This window comes from Haliotis asinina, chromosome 10 (genome assembly GCF_037392515.1).
Source record: "Haliotis asinina isolate JCU_RB_2024 chromosome 10, JCU_Hal_asi_v2, whole genome shotgun sequence".
Taxonomy (NCBI): Eukaryota; Metazoa; Mollusca; class Gastropoda; order Lepetellida; family Haliotidae; genus Haliotis; species Haliotis asinina.
Window position 1 is genome coordinate 50901226 of NC_090289.1, and position 17488 is coordinate 50918713.

At 40.5% G+C, this 17488-nt stretch overlaps 1 protein-coding gene across 1 annotated transcript; it reads left to right on the forward strand.

The window, feature by feature from the left end:
- The first annotated feature begins 15301 nt into the window (after positions 1-15301).
- On the forward strand, positions 15302-16285 carry LOC137298758 (delta-type opioid receptor-like). The gene has a single exon (XM_067831034.1). It carries the CDS (start codon positions 15338-15340, stop codon positions 16283-16285), a length of 948 nt encoding a protein of 315 aa, XP_067687135.1. The 5' UTR covers positions 15302-15337.
- The last annotated feature ends 1203 nt before the right edge of the window (positions 16286-17488 follow it).

The window sequence follows — 17488 nt, forward strand, 5'->3', positions numbered from 1 at the left end:
TGGGTCGCTTGATTGGCCTCCTTGCCCGGTATCCTGCAGCTTTCAGACGATTCCGAACAGTCCTGTTCGAGATGGGTCTCCCTGGAAGCCACTCCTGTCTCAACCGAGAGCTCGAGTCGAAGGACCTGCGCCGTACAAGTCTCAGTAAAGCTCTGTCCTCCCGGACTGTGGTCTTCCTGGGTCTTCCTGGTCTAGGCAGGTCTTTAACTTCATTAGTGGCCCGGTATTTTTTCAAAAGTTTTGAAATTATGGAATGATGTCGTCCGATTTGAGTCCCGATTTGTCTTAGAGACATACCAGCATTCCTCATGCCGATTATTTGCCAACGAGTGGCCTCTGATAATTTCCTACGTGCCATGACATTGAAATGAATGAAAAACCGAATGCAATCGACAACCTGCGCTTGTAAACACCCCAGGGAAAAAGTGCATTTTTCGAAAGTTGAGGTTAAAGCAATGCACGTGCGCTGTGCAAGCTTCACGCGCGTCATATCAACCCATGAAAAGCTCATGCTGTATGTCAATACATCAAAATTGAATAATCAATCATCAAAATTACTTCGTTAAACTTTGTTAAGTTTTTATGTGTCTTTGAATTTGGTGTTGCTTAATTAATTTCCATATGTATATATTAAAACACGCCAAAGTTATGATACAACGTAGAGTCAAAACGCTGGGATTAATCAATACCTACAAGCAAATATAGTATGACGCGGCTGTGGTGATGTTGCAGATTGAGCAGGAACATCAGCCTCAGTCAGCTTATTGTATGTGTGTACATAGGAACTGAGCCTTTGTTACTCTGACACATTTGTCGGAGCACTCTACCTTTCAGATACTGGTTACGGCTAAATACATGTTTATCAAAACCATTTCTGGCGTTCCCCGACGTGATACCGCTGGAATATTGCTAAAATCGGCATAAAACCCAACTCGCACACTTTATCAAAACGCTCCCTACAGATGTTTTTGTCTTCGGGACTCAATCCACATAGTGTTGGTACGACGATATTCGTTAATCTATGTGATTTACATACTTTCTATAGTTCAACCCTATGAACGGATGGTGGATTGGACTTTCACAGATCGATCGATTTTATCTGTGTGTATCAGTCTGTGAAACGTAAAATACCCGGTTAGCTAAATCTTGTAATACGAGTGAGTGAGTGAGTGGGTTCGAGCCTTCGACTAGACGAGCGGTCGTTGTAAACACCAGGCTTCTGCACAGCTTGCTAGGAAGACGCTCACAGTTTTCCTTTATTAACGTCTTTAATGCTTAATTATCGCACACTGTTCTGTGTAATTGAATCCTCATCCAACCCTCCGAAAATACGTGCAATAATACGTAATTCGGTGATGAAGTATCCATATATATGGTACGTGTAAAATGTGCCTAATCATGAAATCCGTATTATCAAGTGGAATCCACACCTTGACTTGTAGGGAAATACAAACACGGGCTGTGTCGTCTCCTTGCCATCTACATAAAAACACAAGGCTAATGAGGCCTATATATTACCCTGACTGGTGTATAGCCTAGATATCGAAGGTCGCACGATCAATGATGAATTCCTAAACAAAGTGCGTGGAAATTATACACACAAAAATGTCACACCATGAAACGCCGTTACAAACTTTACAAGAAGCAAAAGCCCGTCTTCACACCTTAATTCATATAGTTACGTAACAAGTAGATCAAATAAAATCAAGAACTCAGAAATAAGGTATTCAAACTTGAAGATAAGTGGGATTCCCTTGATGCTCAGTCTAGAAGAAACAGCTTAATTTTTCATGGATTGACGGCTGAGGAGGATGAAGCATGAGAAGACTGAGAAAGGGATTTTATGAGTAACCCTATGGAAATATAAGAGGCATACAGTATTGAGATTGAGAGAGCCCATGGGCTTTACGCCAAGAGGAACTCGGCCACTTCCTGGCTTCCTTCAAGGACAAATCTGCCATACTGAACACAACCCCGTAAAGCTCTGAAGTGTGATAATGTACATGCACAAACTATCGGCAGATTTCGCAGAATGAATGCATAAAATCAGATCCAGTTAAGCTGTTTCCATTAAAGGCAAAAATTCCGTGATGACAAGTCTGTAGCCCTCTCAGTTTTGACAAACTGATAGTATTTGGTGTTGTGTATGTCTATGATGAGGTTACCAGAAAGGCAGGGTATAGACGTGGTTTAGTATCCCGGGGGACAGGTAGCACCGCACTCACAAGACTAGGACATCGACCGTGGCCTAGATTATTTGTATGTGTCACACCCTAAAGACACACTGTTGCTACAACATTTACGCTGTGTTCAAGGAATATACAAAATACCCGGTTAGCTAGATAATTAAATCAAAACTACCTGATAGTGTTTCTGTCTTGATGAACTTTGACATTTTTTGTCTAATTAAACCAATGACATTAGATGCTGAGAATATATTATATGATTATTGCATAATTATCATCTCCATACCTGTAATACCAAACGTTATAAAACCGCGGTAGGTTTTCATGTGGACTGGTTGTTTGCATTAGATATATATGTAGTCATTTGTTTACCAGCGTGTTTGAGTAGAGAGATAACTGCGTTTTCTATCAGCTGAATATATCTCAGCAAATGTACAAGTTGTTCTTTGGTTGTATCAGGGAGACCATATAGAAAGTTGTACATTATCCCTGGTTGTATATACACCCAGCCTGAAGTATCATCGTTATACGAACCCCTGGAAGAAAATGGAATGCAAAATTTTGAAAGAAAACTGCTTCAGATAGTAAAGTGATTATGGAGAAGAGGGTACGTATTTATTAAATGGAGCGTTTATGCACGGGCAGGTAATAATTTTTTTTGTATCATAAATGACAGTGTGGATCATCTATCTCTTTGTTATAAGTAAGGGTTAGATATTCAGTTTACATGGGAACAACTGCGACAATGAAGTGAATACATATAGGAGACGTTTACTTGATGTGTACAAGACATTTAACGTTCACGTAATGAACCATAGACCTGCTGGAGATCAGGCGGCTGAATTCACATAATCTAACCAAGGAACAAGCACTGTGGGTTATCTCTTAGTCTCCGCCGATCTGTTTCACCATATCTGACTTACAAGTATTGGCCCGTGCGGAATCGAACCATTTGCTGCTGTTCGTCGATCATTTGGATTTTCCTGCCTTTTCTGTCTGTGTCATCTGGTGATACATTGACACTTCTTCCGTCTGCCAGACACCGACTACCTGACAGTGAGATACCCGGTTCAAACAATTACACGTACTAAAGAGTAAGTTTACGTGAATCCACTGAGGAAGAATTCTGCTGATTATTAGGTTCAGACATCAACAGTGCAGTACCTATGTTAGCCTCTGTGGTTACTGGTTGTGGGGAGGTACTCAGATAAAAATCTAACAGATTTAATTCAAAATGTAACCGACAAGCACCGTGTTTCGACCATGACTGTGAACGATTAAAACAGAGAAGTGCAAACATTTGAATCTCTATGGAAGGTACAGATGTGATGTAAACCTAAGTAAATATGTCAATGCGTAGTCGGAGTTTCAGAAGTGTTGCAAAATGAAAAAAAACCCAGAAATATAATGAGAAGGTAACTAGAGACATTGAAGATGAAGTAAAAATTAAAGATTGTAGAAAATTCTGGGATACTGTTAGAGGCTCCCTGAGAGGTGGTGAAGGTGATAGTATAAAACTGGAAGTTGTTTGATTATTTCAAGAACCTGTTAAATCCGGAAGAGAATGGATTTGATTAAGTTGTGCAAGACTTTGTAAACAATCATACATGTGAATTCTGCGATGAAATACGGTTTAATAAGACTTTCTGTCTGATAGAATTACGGTCATTGAAATTATGGATTCTATTAAATGTCTAAAGAATGGAAAAGCCCCCTGATCATGGACAGTGTATTAGAAATCTATGAAGATTGTAACCTATTACACATATGTGGGTTTGCTAGTCTCTTTCGCATTAAAATGGTCAAATGCTTGTCAAACACTGCAGTCGCAGGCAGAAAAATCTGCCTTACCTTTTTATCAGCTATTCAGACAGTGTAAAGAATAAATTAAGAAAAACGTGAAATGATTCTCGGGCATCGGCGCGTCACTTGAGCGCGTAACAATTTTTTATTGCCATTTTAAAAAAAATAATAAGTTTGACTTGGCCGCGTCCCTATCATCCATTTTTCCACTATAAGTATGAATGTCTGTAAAAACGAGTGTGACTGAATCTATTACTCAATAACACGTGCTGAACTTCCCAAGCTGTATTTCTGAGAGAAAAAACAATAAAAATGTGTTCCTCCCTCGTCACTTTCTTACGAAAGAGTAGTAGGGCAACGGTGAAAAAAAAAGATTAGTCTCATTATCTCCCATGTACGAGATACGATCTCCCGATCTCCTATGTAGGACTCATTATCTCCCACGTACGAGATACGATCTCCCACTTAGTACTTAGTATCTCCTACGTAGGACTAATTATCTCCCACGTAGGGCATACTATCTCCTACATAGGATTTAATATCTCATACGTAGGAGATAGGAAATCCAGGAGATAATCTATATTAATCTGAAATGGTCGACTTAAATCCCCAGTTTACAGTTAGATGTTACATTTACTGTTGGAGTCTACTATAACGTGTGTCATTTACTATAAGAGCCTTCTGTTTCCTTCACCATTAGACTCATGTGTTCAACTTACTGTTGCACATTACCGTCATGTTTTGGATCGAGTGTTGTACTTTACTATTCAGTTTGCTCTACTGCCTCGCGTTGCAGTTAGCTCACTGTCACATGTTGCACATTCTTACACTTTTCTATTTTTCAGAGGCCGTTGCACATGAGTCATAATCTGCGTACAAAGACGTGTCTTAGACATCGATGGCAGTCTATACAACTATATGACAGTCTTTTGCCTTTTTGGATTTCACATTACATTACGCCGCACTGAACACTTTTCCACCCCAGTCAAGTCAACATGTAAAAAAAGGGAGAAAAAAAACAACCTACAAACCGCAAAAGAGCGTTGTGTCTGAAGACAGGCAAAACTCTTTCGGAGGGGGTGTCATAAGCAGTATCCGCCCCCTGAAAACTTAAAAACCATACTTCATAATCGAAACCTTTAAAAAGATAGAGTAAGTACTACGTAAGAGACAGTGACACCAAAACAAATCTCTCACCGTGGCCCTAATACGCTTCCGTACATACTTCTGTCAAAACAGTTTTGAAGAAAATCTGCCAGAGAAACATTTGTTTTTTGCAGCTTTACCATTCTCCACACCGTGCAAATCGTTTGAAACCAAAATATCGCCTATACTGCTGTACTCAGCTGAGGTATGGGGGTTCTGCTTACCAGGAATCTATCGAGAAATTTCATGCGTCATATTTCAAGTGACTTTCATGAGTTGGTAAGTTTGCTGCAAACAATGCGATTCTTGGAGAAACTGGGCGTTACACAGTGCGTATTTGTGGCCAGTGAAAAGTAACTAAATATTGGCTTCGTCTTCTGAGACAAGTCACACTTAGATATCCACACAGTTGTTATTTAGTGTTGCAACAACCGAATGACGATGGCAGAGATACCTGGGCGCCTAATGTACGAACTTTATCGTTTGCAACTGGATATTTTTTATGTCTGGCTGGTGATCAAAATGTTGGTGATCCGAAACAGTTTCTTTACATTTTCAAGCAGCGCCTAATTGATGTATACTTGCAAGATTGATATTACTCAATCAATAATTCATCTTTTCTTGAGCACTATAAACAAGTGAAGGTATCCCTTGAAACATACATAATATCGATAAAAGATTGAGACCTCAGGAGAGCATCCCGTAAAATGAGAATATCACTCCACGATTTTGCTGTAAACAGGAAAAGGCGTGAGAACGACGTAAATCACCTAGAAATAATTTGTCTTCATTGTTGTTGTGGTAGGGAAGATGAGCTTCATGTATGTATTTCTTGTCTGTAGTAAATATTCATCTCTAAGGAATAGAGTTTTGTCAAACAGTTATGTCATTGCTACTTAAATTTGTTAAATCGCGCAACTACGAACGTTATTTAAATCTGTTGCACTTTATCTAAAAACGGATAATAAAACGTGGCTGGATAATACACCGGGGCCCAATTTATCGATTTTGTGATAACCACATTTGGGGGTGCAAGAGAGAGTCAAACATAATTCATATACATTTAAAATCATATAAAGAAACACGACAAAATTACAAGGAGAACAAAATCAGATAGTACAGATTTAACAAATTTTCCCTATAAGTTTATTTGATACTACCAAATATATGGACAGATTTCTTATTTCTTTTGTGTTTCTACTAATAAATATTTTCTTCAGTGTTGACAAGGTTGGGAGCTACATATGTCTAATTGGTAAAAGGTTCAATCGAATATATGTAAAGGCTTCACATGTAAACAAATAAACAAAGCTTACATGGTCTGAGGTTCTTGAGAGACATTTAGAAGTCTGTATTCTAATATACGACAAAATGTTATGGATGTCAACTTCTTCTTCACAACGTTTCTGGGCTATTCCTTGCCCCTTCGTCAGGTGGATGCTAACTAACAGTTAAACAGGATATATACACTAGGAATGTACACGATATATACACTAGTAATGTACATGAAGCCAGAGAGGTGATTTAAGCATGTACATACAATTGAAACATAGCAGATGAAAAAGGGGATTAAAATATACAAAAGTTGGTATGGTGTTGTTACAATGGATTAATCAGGGGAAGCCAGTGTATTGATAGGTGTACAATGGTGGGGGATGACAGACTAACAATTTACAAAAGCTAAGATACTAAGAGTGGGATGATGCTGTAACTGTGGATTGGCTTCACTAATCATCTGCTATCCATCATTTATTCTCTCACAAACAAACGTGGTAACGTCCACAAAACTCTTGACGCCTACGTTAACATAACAAAATCCAGACAGAACGCGGTGTAATGAAGGGTGACAGCCTCAGAAACAATGAAAATAATTGTCAGTTTTTATGTTGAACATGAAAGTATCAATTAAGTGATCATAGTACTGAGTTCTTTGAAGAACCTACTCAGTAGCATTAGTAATCAGCGAGTTTGAATGAATCAACCTGACTGGACCGGAATGGGCGCGCCAGGATAATAGCAACTGTTCACTTCAAGGCTTTTGATGTGAACAGTACACGACAGAAAGGGTTTGTGTGTTTTTTACCATGACGGCATGGGGCACTGGTGCTTTGGCATCAAACGAGTCGCAGGAAATGCTAGAAACGTCATGTACTGACTATTAAGGAATGCACGAAATGTAAATCTACCACTTGATTGTCTCAGGTCAGCTTTTGATGTTATATCACCAATCCTTACACATGGATCCGAAATATAAGTGCATGAGAAACTAGACTTTATTGAAAGTGTTCACTTAAAATTTCGAAAAATGGCATCCAGTCACAGAAAATCCACGCCAAACTTTGGGACAAATTTGGCAGAACCCCATTAACATAAAAATCCATGTGGATATGTTTTTGGCACAAACTAGCATCTACAGAGACGATCAAGGGATTTTATTATCAATATTTAATAAAAACACTGGCTTTTGAAAAATATCTTTTATTTCCCAAAACCATATATATCCCTTGTTTGAAATTTAGATTTAGAACATCAACTCTAAACCTCCCATCAAATCCGGCAGATGGCAGAACATACCGAGAGGAGAAAAAGATTATGTTGACTGTGTAACTGTAATTTAGTTGGTGACGAATTCCATTATCTTTTTAAATGTGTTTTACTTAATTCCTACGTAAAATCACCCATTCCCCACAGTATGAAGAATGGGCCAGTTTATCAACACTTAGTAATGTCATACCACCGGTCAGTTTTAAACTCAACTAATACTTATCACTTTTTATCTCTCATTCATATAAACTGTCACGTAAATAACTCATCATCATGACGCATGTTTATGTTTATGTACATTTGTAAACATTTTATATCCTTTGCTCTTGTACCACCGATGGTGGTTTCATGAGAATAAAGAAGGTGAAGTTGAAACTGACAACTAACAAGACCCGTACCGTGTATTCTCCTACCTGCTATGGCCTATGGGTTATGGCCTATGGGTTATGGCCTATGGGTTATGGCCTATGGGTTATGGCCTATGGGTTATGGCCTATGGGTTATGGCTTATGGGTTATGGCCTATGGGTTATGGCCTATGGGTTATGGCCTATGGGTTATGGCCTATGGGTTATGGCCTATGGGTTATGGCTTATGGGTTATGGCCTATGGGTTATGGCCTATGGGTTATGGCCTATGGGTTATGGCCTATGGGTTATGGGTGGTTAAAGCGCCGCGATGTTGCTGGACGTTATTGTTTCTTTGTTGTAGTAATCAGCAAACAAGCAAAAACCACAGAAGCCTGATTTTATGTAGACAAAATGGAGAATGATTTATTTGTTGTTTAACGCCGCAATCAACAACACTCCAGCTATATGGCGGCGGTCTGGAAATACTCGAGTCTAGACTAGACAATCTAGTGATCAACATCATGAGCACTGACCTACGCAGTTGGGATGCGATTATAACTTCAGATGATTCACCGCTAAATTATGGTGGCGAGAAAGCGATGGCCCAAGTCTCAAACTCAAACTGTTGTCCATAAAGATGTGTTACTGATCTTATGAGAGACGTCTGTGTCGCTCGAGGTTGATAACGATCTAACTTTCTTCATCGAACGTCGCTCTATGCATTTAAACCAGGCATATGTGTGTTTTTTTACTCACCAACGTCTGCAATAGCATCAAACGGTTTTGTATCCTTAGAAAGCAACCGATGCTCTCTCATGTAAATACTTCTGAAAACATGAAATGGCACATTCCAATACCTTAAAGGTCACATATACTGTAATAGGGTACAAATGCAAAATCACTTGCTGACATCGTTATAAATGAAACCCCGTCATTAAAACTGCTCATTTCGATCTTTAATTACCGTAAATCGACCTTTTTTTCAACAGTGCACAATTCTCGGTCGCAAACGCAATTTCAACCAATCGGAGCGGCGCGTCTACGTGACGTAATAGTGGGTATAGAAATGAGGGTCTGTGCAGTATTCATCTACATTTCAGGGGTTAAACAATTTCATTTACAGGTTTGTACAAACCTGAAATCGCGAAAACTGTTGAGAAAAATAAAAGCTATATGTTCTGACAATCCACTATCATTTAGTTTTGTCTCCTGCTTTGCCTAGTTTTCGAGTTGCAACCCTTGTTTTCATAGACGATTCTGTCAAAATCACTTGGTGTCGCTAGGTTGTAATCCGTGTTAGGTGGTATAAACCTACACGTTATTTGTCATCATTCACTTGATGCTCAGTTAATGAATTTATAACAGGTATAATTAGTGGTAACGCCACTTAGATTACCGGACAAAGGCCCCCATTTGGCATTTCTTTTGTCTGGATCGATCAAAGGATTAACAACAGATAACACGCTGATTGATTAATCAGTTTTATGGGGATTTAAATGGGGGATTTGTCAAAAGGTAGTGTTTATGTATGTACATTTACTAATCTATACTGAATACACTCTGTCGTGTCTGTGTCTATGTAAAACAACAGCCTTCTTTCAAAGGATTAACCGCCAATACATTGATTGATTGCTCACTATTGGCTAACTAAATAACCTTTTAAAAAGAATGACGCACATTATGCAATTAGCTGCCAGGTGTGCTATCTTGGGTAACCAATGAAACTATACAGCAATGTGAAAAACCTCGGAAACAATTTATCACGTTTTCGTATATTAGACTGTTAAAAGACACATCACTTGGGAAATCTGCAGATGAATTATATATCACTTGTTTTTGTGGATATTGATGGATACCTTCCTCGAAGAAGGTAATAGCCTGACATTGCTCCTATAACTTTAATTTTGATATTTGCATATTTGTTTTTAATACGTTGTCGTAGCTTTCAACAGAATCATCGTTTTTGTCGTTAAGTGTAATTATGCAGACGACATACACTAGGGCGTGAGTGCGAATTATGATTCATATAGGAAAACTATGAAATGTCTACATATTACATTCCTGTTATACATTCGCAGATCGCTTCTTTTTATTAAGTTTCAAAATGCATACAAGTATGATTATAAAATAAATAAGATTATGAGACCAAGCATAAAGACGTATATTGACAATACATACTGGTGAGTGAACGTTACAAACCAAGTAAATTTAGCAAGTGAACAAATTTATCGCGCAGTATTTTCACTTCGACCCCGACCTCGCTAAGGTTATGTTACAGGTTGTGTCATGCAAACTCCTTTTGGTAATATTCTAACTTGATGAGAACAAACCATACATAATCTCATTAACTCAAATGGATTTGACTTCACGATTTTAAAAAATGGCGACGCCCTGTCTTGGGATGAATGCTATTTAAGTGAGGTGGAGGTCAATATAACCTTATGTCCTTATGTTAAAAGTTGTGTCATGCAAAATCCTTATGGCCATGATTCAAATACACATTTAATTACCAGTAAAATGTAGTTTTGATTTTCTAACTTGATGAGAACAAATCATAATCTCAATAATTCTAACGGACTTTAGCCCGTGACTTCACGATTTTCAAAAATGGCTGCGCCCTGTCTTGGGATGAATGCTATTTAAGTTTGTTTTCACCGACTTACAAAAGCAAAATTACTTTCTACTGGTAGTAAAATATGTATTTTATTGATGGTCAATAGGATTTTGCACGACATTGCTTATAACATAACAATTTCACTCTTGGAATCGGTCAATATAAGGGGTCAATTTAATATTACTTACGATAATATTGTCACTTCGACCACAACCTCGTTTCCGAGGAAGAAAGCGTTATATCCATGCAAAATCCGTTTGGTCAGCAATGTGTAGTAAGCAGTCTTGATTTTATAAACTGGATGAAACTTGAACTCCATTTTCTATCCTGGATGCGTGGTAGGGGGAGGGGAGGGGGGGGGGGGAGGGGGGGGGGACCATCCGATTTAGTATATACCGCAGGCTTCCACAAAGCTCACTACGCACATACTAACAACCAATTTAAGCACAAACTACGGAGTCTGGTGGAAATCTGTGCATAGTGACACCATCACCCGACCCCAAGGAACAATTGACGGCAACACAACAATTCGGCATGTCTTTGGTGACGTCGAGAAATCAGCAAAATGACGAGCTTCCTACACATTTTCTATACATTTAACTGGAAATCGTTCCTTCTATGACGTAGCTGTAGGGCTCTGGCGACAGAGTTATGTAACCTGTCTGCGGTTTCGTTTGCGGGCGAGAGAGAAGCAGACGGCTTTCTAGCAACTTTTAAGCCCTTGGTATTAATTAACCACAGTTTGTTTTTTTAAAAAAAAAATGGTGTTTCGTTTATGACTAACCAAAGGTCCTTCATATGCAGTGATAAAAAGAGTACCCAGAAACTGAGTTTAGTGGTCCTTTAAACAAAAGTTACGGAAGTGCCTGTAAGCATTCTCCTGAAGGATCTGCCTTTTGATATTCCTAGGTTGGAAACTACAAACGTTTGCAGCAACACAATCACTCACTTTGGTGTCCCTTGCCCTGATATTGCTGGAATATTGGTAAACGCGTCGTAAAACCACTCTCACTGACTCGTTCACTCACACCGGTGACCCCCTTCCTGATGTTGCTTGCATATTGCTCAAAGCGGCAGAAAACAATCCGCAGTCACTCAGCCACCCACCCGCCCTAACATTGTCGGAATATGACTAAAAGCAGTGTAAATCCATATTGTCTCCGCACAAGCCTAACTGATACCCTCGGACAGAACAGGGCGATTCGTCACTTTCTTCAGACCAATGAAGAATCCGCTCTTGTTTCATCATGAGGCTGTGGAGAGATCCTGAATGGTCAAACTGTTCACAGATCAATGTAAAACGTTAAAAAGAAAAACAATTGACAAATCAATGCAACGTTGCAGTATATAAAAACCACGATGAAACTGAACCGTTGTATTGTAAGTGTGGTTGACGTACACAATCAGGTGAGTGTTTTTCTGGCTTCCAGATGCTTTGCTAACAATTTCTTAGTATTGTCCTACGACTTGTTTAATTCCAGTTCTGGTCCATTTCTAAGGCAAATATTAATCTCGCTAGTGAGACACTGATATGGTGTACAGGATGAACAATTTGTTGAAGAATCAACAATCGTCAACATTTCATAACTTTCGTCCGTGTGAGCCGTGAAAATTTACCCTTATCAGAGTGAGAGAGTGAATATGGTTTTAACTATATCTCAGCAATATCAGGGACAGGGGACACCAGAAACGGGCTTCACACATTGTACCCATGTGGGGAATCAAACCTGGGTCTTCAACCTTACCAGCGTACGCTTTAACCCGTAGGCTACCCCGTCGACCTTTTTATTAGAGAGGTACAAGTTCGTAGCCTATACTACCAGTTGTCCGACTTCAAGACTGGTGGAAACTTCGTTAGCTGAGTGGGTTAGACGGTTGACTGTGTGTGCTTGCGATTGGGGGGTATGGGTTTGAATTCCGGATGGGACTCTACTCAACACACGTTCTTTACTGGGGCAATGTGATCCCAAATATGACATGCTGCACGGCCATGGCTATTTTCTTTGCAAGGCTTTTCCTAACCTGTCCCTTGTTTCTAATGGTCGGAAGGCCTGGACGTATACTCAAGTCCAGCCCCTGATAAAAATGTCCATTTCGTCCTAACGTTCAGAAATGTTGGCACACACGAAAATGACATGTTCTTTGAGGAGCGTGGTGGGCGAGCTGTCTAGGGTGCCAGACATGCGAGCCTGATGCGTCGGGATCGAGCCCACATGTGACCAGGTGCGAACTATTTGGAGTCATCTTTGTGTGCAGAATCGTTCAGTATTGTTGCAACCATTTGTGTACAGAACACAGCCCTGTGTACTTAAAAGAACCCATGAATCCGTTGGTATATGACCAGATCATCGCCACATAGATACACGCAAACACTTAGTTACGGGTACATAAAACTACTGTGACTACTGGGACATGGGTAGGAGAGACTGGAGTCAATTGAAACACTTCTTACTTAACTTCTTGTAAATTGATTCTAGTCAACCGTTGCATCTTGGCTAATGCTATTAACATAACACTGAAAATGGTGTGTTATGATAAAACTAGTAAAGAATTAATATAAAATCTTCATTGTAATGCTTCATTATCATAATACAAAGAAAAAAATAAACAGGGACAATAGTAACACAGTGTGACAATTGCCCCCGATGGTAGTAGCCATGTCACGTTTTCCCATGTCCCATGTTAACAACTTTGGGTTTCTAAAATATTTCTACTTTAAAACATGTTGTTATGCCTAAATCTTACACATGAAAAGTTAATTTCATACCAAGCAACATTAACTCCCTTAAGAACGTTTTATTACGTTTTGTGAAAAATTTACCTGCCTATTTTGAAAAGCATCTGAAAACGCCTGGACGTGTACCGCAGTGAAGCAAGGGGAAACAACTCTACTCATCTATACTTGGCTTCAGCGAAACTCTTTAGAATAATCGCCCTTGTTAAAACTGCCTCATGCTGCAATTGACCCCGGTCTCCCCTACCTCTTAAAGATTGAACTCGGCGGTATATAAATACATGTTAATTTCTAATAGGCCTCAGAAGAAATCCTGCTAACGAACCTGATCTTGTCCTTTTTGACAAAGCCAATGAATTTATTTATATCATTGAATTTTCTGTCCCTTTCGACAGCAACGTGATTGGCAAGATTCAGGAAAAGCGTGCTAAATATGCAGACATCTTTTAATGAAATAACTCCTTTGCATCCACGGTACACTATAGTGAGACTCCCTGTTATCCTCTCTGCCCTTGGTTTGGTACCTCCTGATCTCTTGGCGCAAATCAGGAGAGCGCCCGGTTTCTCCACTGGGAGCACAACCCTTCTGACACCCTGGGTAAGGCAGAGGGCTGCAGTTTTCGGAAGCCTTGAAATGTTCAGTCGTGGCTCACAGATATATAAGGGGGCTGTCGCGTTGGAACTTTGTTAAGACATGCGAAACATACGAAACTAACCAAATTGCGACTATGCCAGAGACAGACCTGTTTCCGGAGGAACCGTTCTATTTATGTTTGTCCGAGACATCCAGTGAATATATATAGTTTTGTAAAAGTGACAACACATTTTCAAGAAAATCCAGATTTTCAAGAGTCCCATCACGTGTTGACGTGTACAGTTTCCCTGCTCTTGACACACAAAAGTGATACCAGTGGATGTTAATGACGCTATCTTCAAAGGCGAGTATATCCGATTGGTTCTTGTTCTTCATCTACTTCTGGGTTTGCGAGTATGGTTTACGCCGCCTTTAACACTATTAACACTACGACGAGAGAACGTTTAAAGCACAAGGCTACTTTACCACCTCTCATCTACTGACAAGGCCGGTAGTGGCACAGTATGTTCACAGTGCACGGCGAATCAGTTAGTCTAGGTTTGTCAGCGCCATACCTGTGTTCGCGGATTTCAAGAAAGTGATAAACGTCCGAGGTCTGCATCACTCCGGGCGGTCTTCCACGAGCATCCTGTTGCTATGCCTGTGGTGGTGTGTGGTCCTGTGCACAGAGCTCACAAATCAGTTGAAGTTAAGCAATGATGGGCGCGGACATTATCTCAATGGGTGACCCTGACTCCTGAAAGGTTTCCTGCCCTCACAACGAAGCACATGTGATACACGTGAGCTTAAACAAATGAGCTTCTTCGAAAAATGTTCACCCAGCAGAAAAAATGGGTCAAATGACTATAACCTCCTAGCGCCTAATGGCAGCTAGGGTATATCCTGGGCAATAATAATCAGATTGTATGTTATGAGCTTAGAGCATTAACATAGTGATGTGGATGAGGCGCTATACTCAAAACATACATATACTGTATTCACTTCATATTATTCGTCAATACTACATTTAGTACAATACTACATGTCAATACTAATTAAACGTGCTGTTGTTTTCAGGGTCGCGTTCACCTTTAAAATGAATATGATGCTGTACGCTGTAACAACACTACTTGCAGTTGTCCTGACTTCAGCAACTAACAACCAAACAACAACGTCCACTCTCAGTGAAACGTCTAACGGATTCCCGGACCCCAACTCCTCAGTTTTCACGGCTGCACATGACAGCTCGACTGAAGGATCGGTATCATCTTCCAGCAAACCGACCTACCAACCGTTACTTAGCACTGAAGCGAAGGATCGCATTCTAGATATCATCTACTGTTGGCTGCTTCCTGTCGTCTGCCTGTTTGGAATTGTGGGAAATGTTATGAGTTTCGTGGTCCTCTATGTCCAAGGTTCCAAGGAACGAACCAATATCATCCTAGTTGCCTTGGCTCTATCAGACACACTGTTTTTAATAACAACCCTACTCCGAAAGATGAACCACCTTGTGTCGAAGGTGGACAAGAATGCTGCATTTGACGTGAATATGATCATGCAAGCCCAAGTAATGGCACTGAACGTGCTGTTTGGTCGAATTACAAGTGCTCTCACTATGCTCATTGCGATAGAACGTTTCATAGCAGTGTACCTACCCCTGAAGGCACATCTTCTTCTAACAACGACTCGCTTGAAGTTCGCCGTTGTCTGCTTGTACGTTATCCTCTGTGCCGCATTTGCCCCGTTGTTAAACCTTTACAGGATCACCTATGTATTCAGTAAACGCCAACAACGCGTTATTCCCGTTATCAGAGTCACCGAGTTATACATGGACAACGTGGATTTCTTTGACATCTACTTGAACCAGTTCCTTAATATCATGTTCCGCTACACCCCGATGGCGCTAGTCTGTGTCTGCACCGTCCTAGTTATCTTAAGGATCAAGAGGAGTTCAGAGTGGAGACGGAAGACCTCCAAAAACGCTGACCAAACAAAGGACGAAGAACGAGTGACCAATATGCTGGTGCTTGTGAGTTGCCTCTACATCTCCTGTCTCATGCCTGGCACCATCACCTTAACACTGAGGTTCTTCATTACAGGATTCAATTTCAAGGGCCGATACTCCAACCTGTTCAACTTGCTGGGTGGTATCATCATATTACTCGAATCCTGCAATTCCTCAGCCAACTTCATAGCGTACATGGCCATGAGCAAGAAGTTCTCCTCCACATACAAGAGAGTGTTCATGTGTAGATCCAGGCTCAAGGCTTCAGGCTCTGATATCCCAGCGAGTCAGAACACTCTTGCCAGCAGCGTGTCTACAGTCACCAAGTAGCGGAACGAGGGATATTCCTGTACCTCTATACTTCTGTGCTACTCACATTCAGTATTCAGAGAGCTTTATGTTATGCGTTTGCCTTTTAAATAGCAATGGTGGTTTGGCTTCTCGCTTAAGAAGGGGAAATACAGAGCGCATCTGGTACGTGTTATTGTTATCATTGATGAGAAGTGCATTTAGTAGATATTTATCATCTACTTTGTGCGTGAGTGAGTTTAGTACGCCACACTCAGCAATATTCCAGCCATATGGCGGCGGTCTAGAAATAATCGAGTCTGGACCATACAATCCAGTGAACAGCAACATGAGCATCGATCTGCGCAATTGCGAACCGATGACATGTGTCAACCAAGTCAGCTAGTCTGACCACCCGATCCCGTTAGTCTCCTCTTACGACAAGCATAGTTGCTGAAGGGCTATTCTACCCCGGGACCTTCACGGGTCATCACGTATTGGTTGGTATATCCGGCTTACAATGTGAATGAGTGAGTATGGTTTTGCGCATCCTTCCGATACACCTCCACTATTCCCTGGATGCATCTACGGCTCCGATTACTTTATTACCTCCCTTAGCTGGGTGTCTACGCTGGGAAGTTGCGCGTACCATTCACAACTCACTTTCGCTTCTTAACTTATCTAACCGATTACACTTGACAACACAGATCACGCAGAAGTACTCTGAAATAGGTATAGGTAGCTCATGTATATTTCAAAGTTTCGGACCTGTCAGTTTTCTGTATGATTTCCTCAAACCCCAGTCACACTGCAAACAAGCCTTCGCTGCGACCGCTATCTTTGTCGACACTGTCAAGCTCGGTTATGAGGGCGGCTTAGCTGATTGGCTACTGTGAGAATGCGGAGCCAGCAAAGACAGTTAAGGATTATCATCGGGCCGACCCGTAGATGCATCCAGGGTATAGTGGAGATTTATCGGAACGTATACCATGGAGATATCAACGATTGGTTTCACGCCGCTTTTAGCAATATTCCAGCAATGTCACCAGAATGGGCTTCACACATTGTACCGTTTAGGAATCAAACTCAGGACTTCAGCATGACGAGCGAACGTTTTAAGCACTAGGCTACCCTTGCTTTTAAATATTTGTTTATCAGTTAGCAAGTTATACCTCTTTGGAATATGTTCTTATAGCCGTGTGGGCCCATGGCTGTCATGCGTAATCACGACGAGCTGTTGTTATT

Excerpts from the sequence above, each read along its gene's own strand:
- LOC137298758 (XM_067831034.1), top strand. The coding sequence starts at position 15,338 with ATGAGTTTCGTGGTCCTCTATGTCCAAGGTTCCAAGGAACGAACCAAT.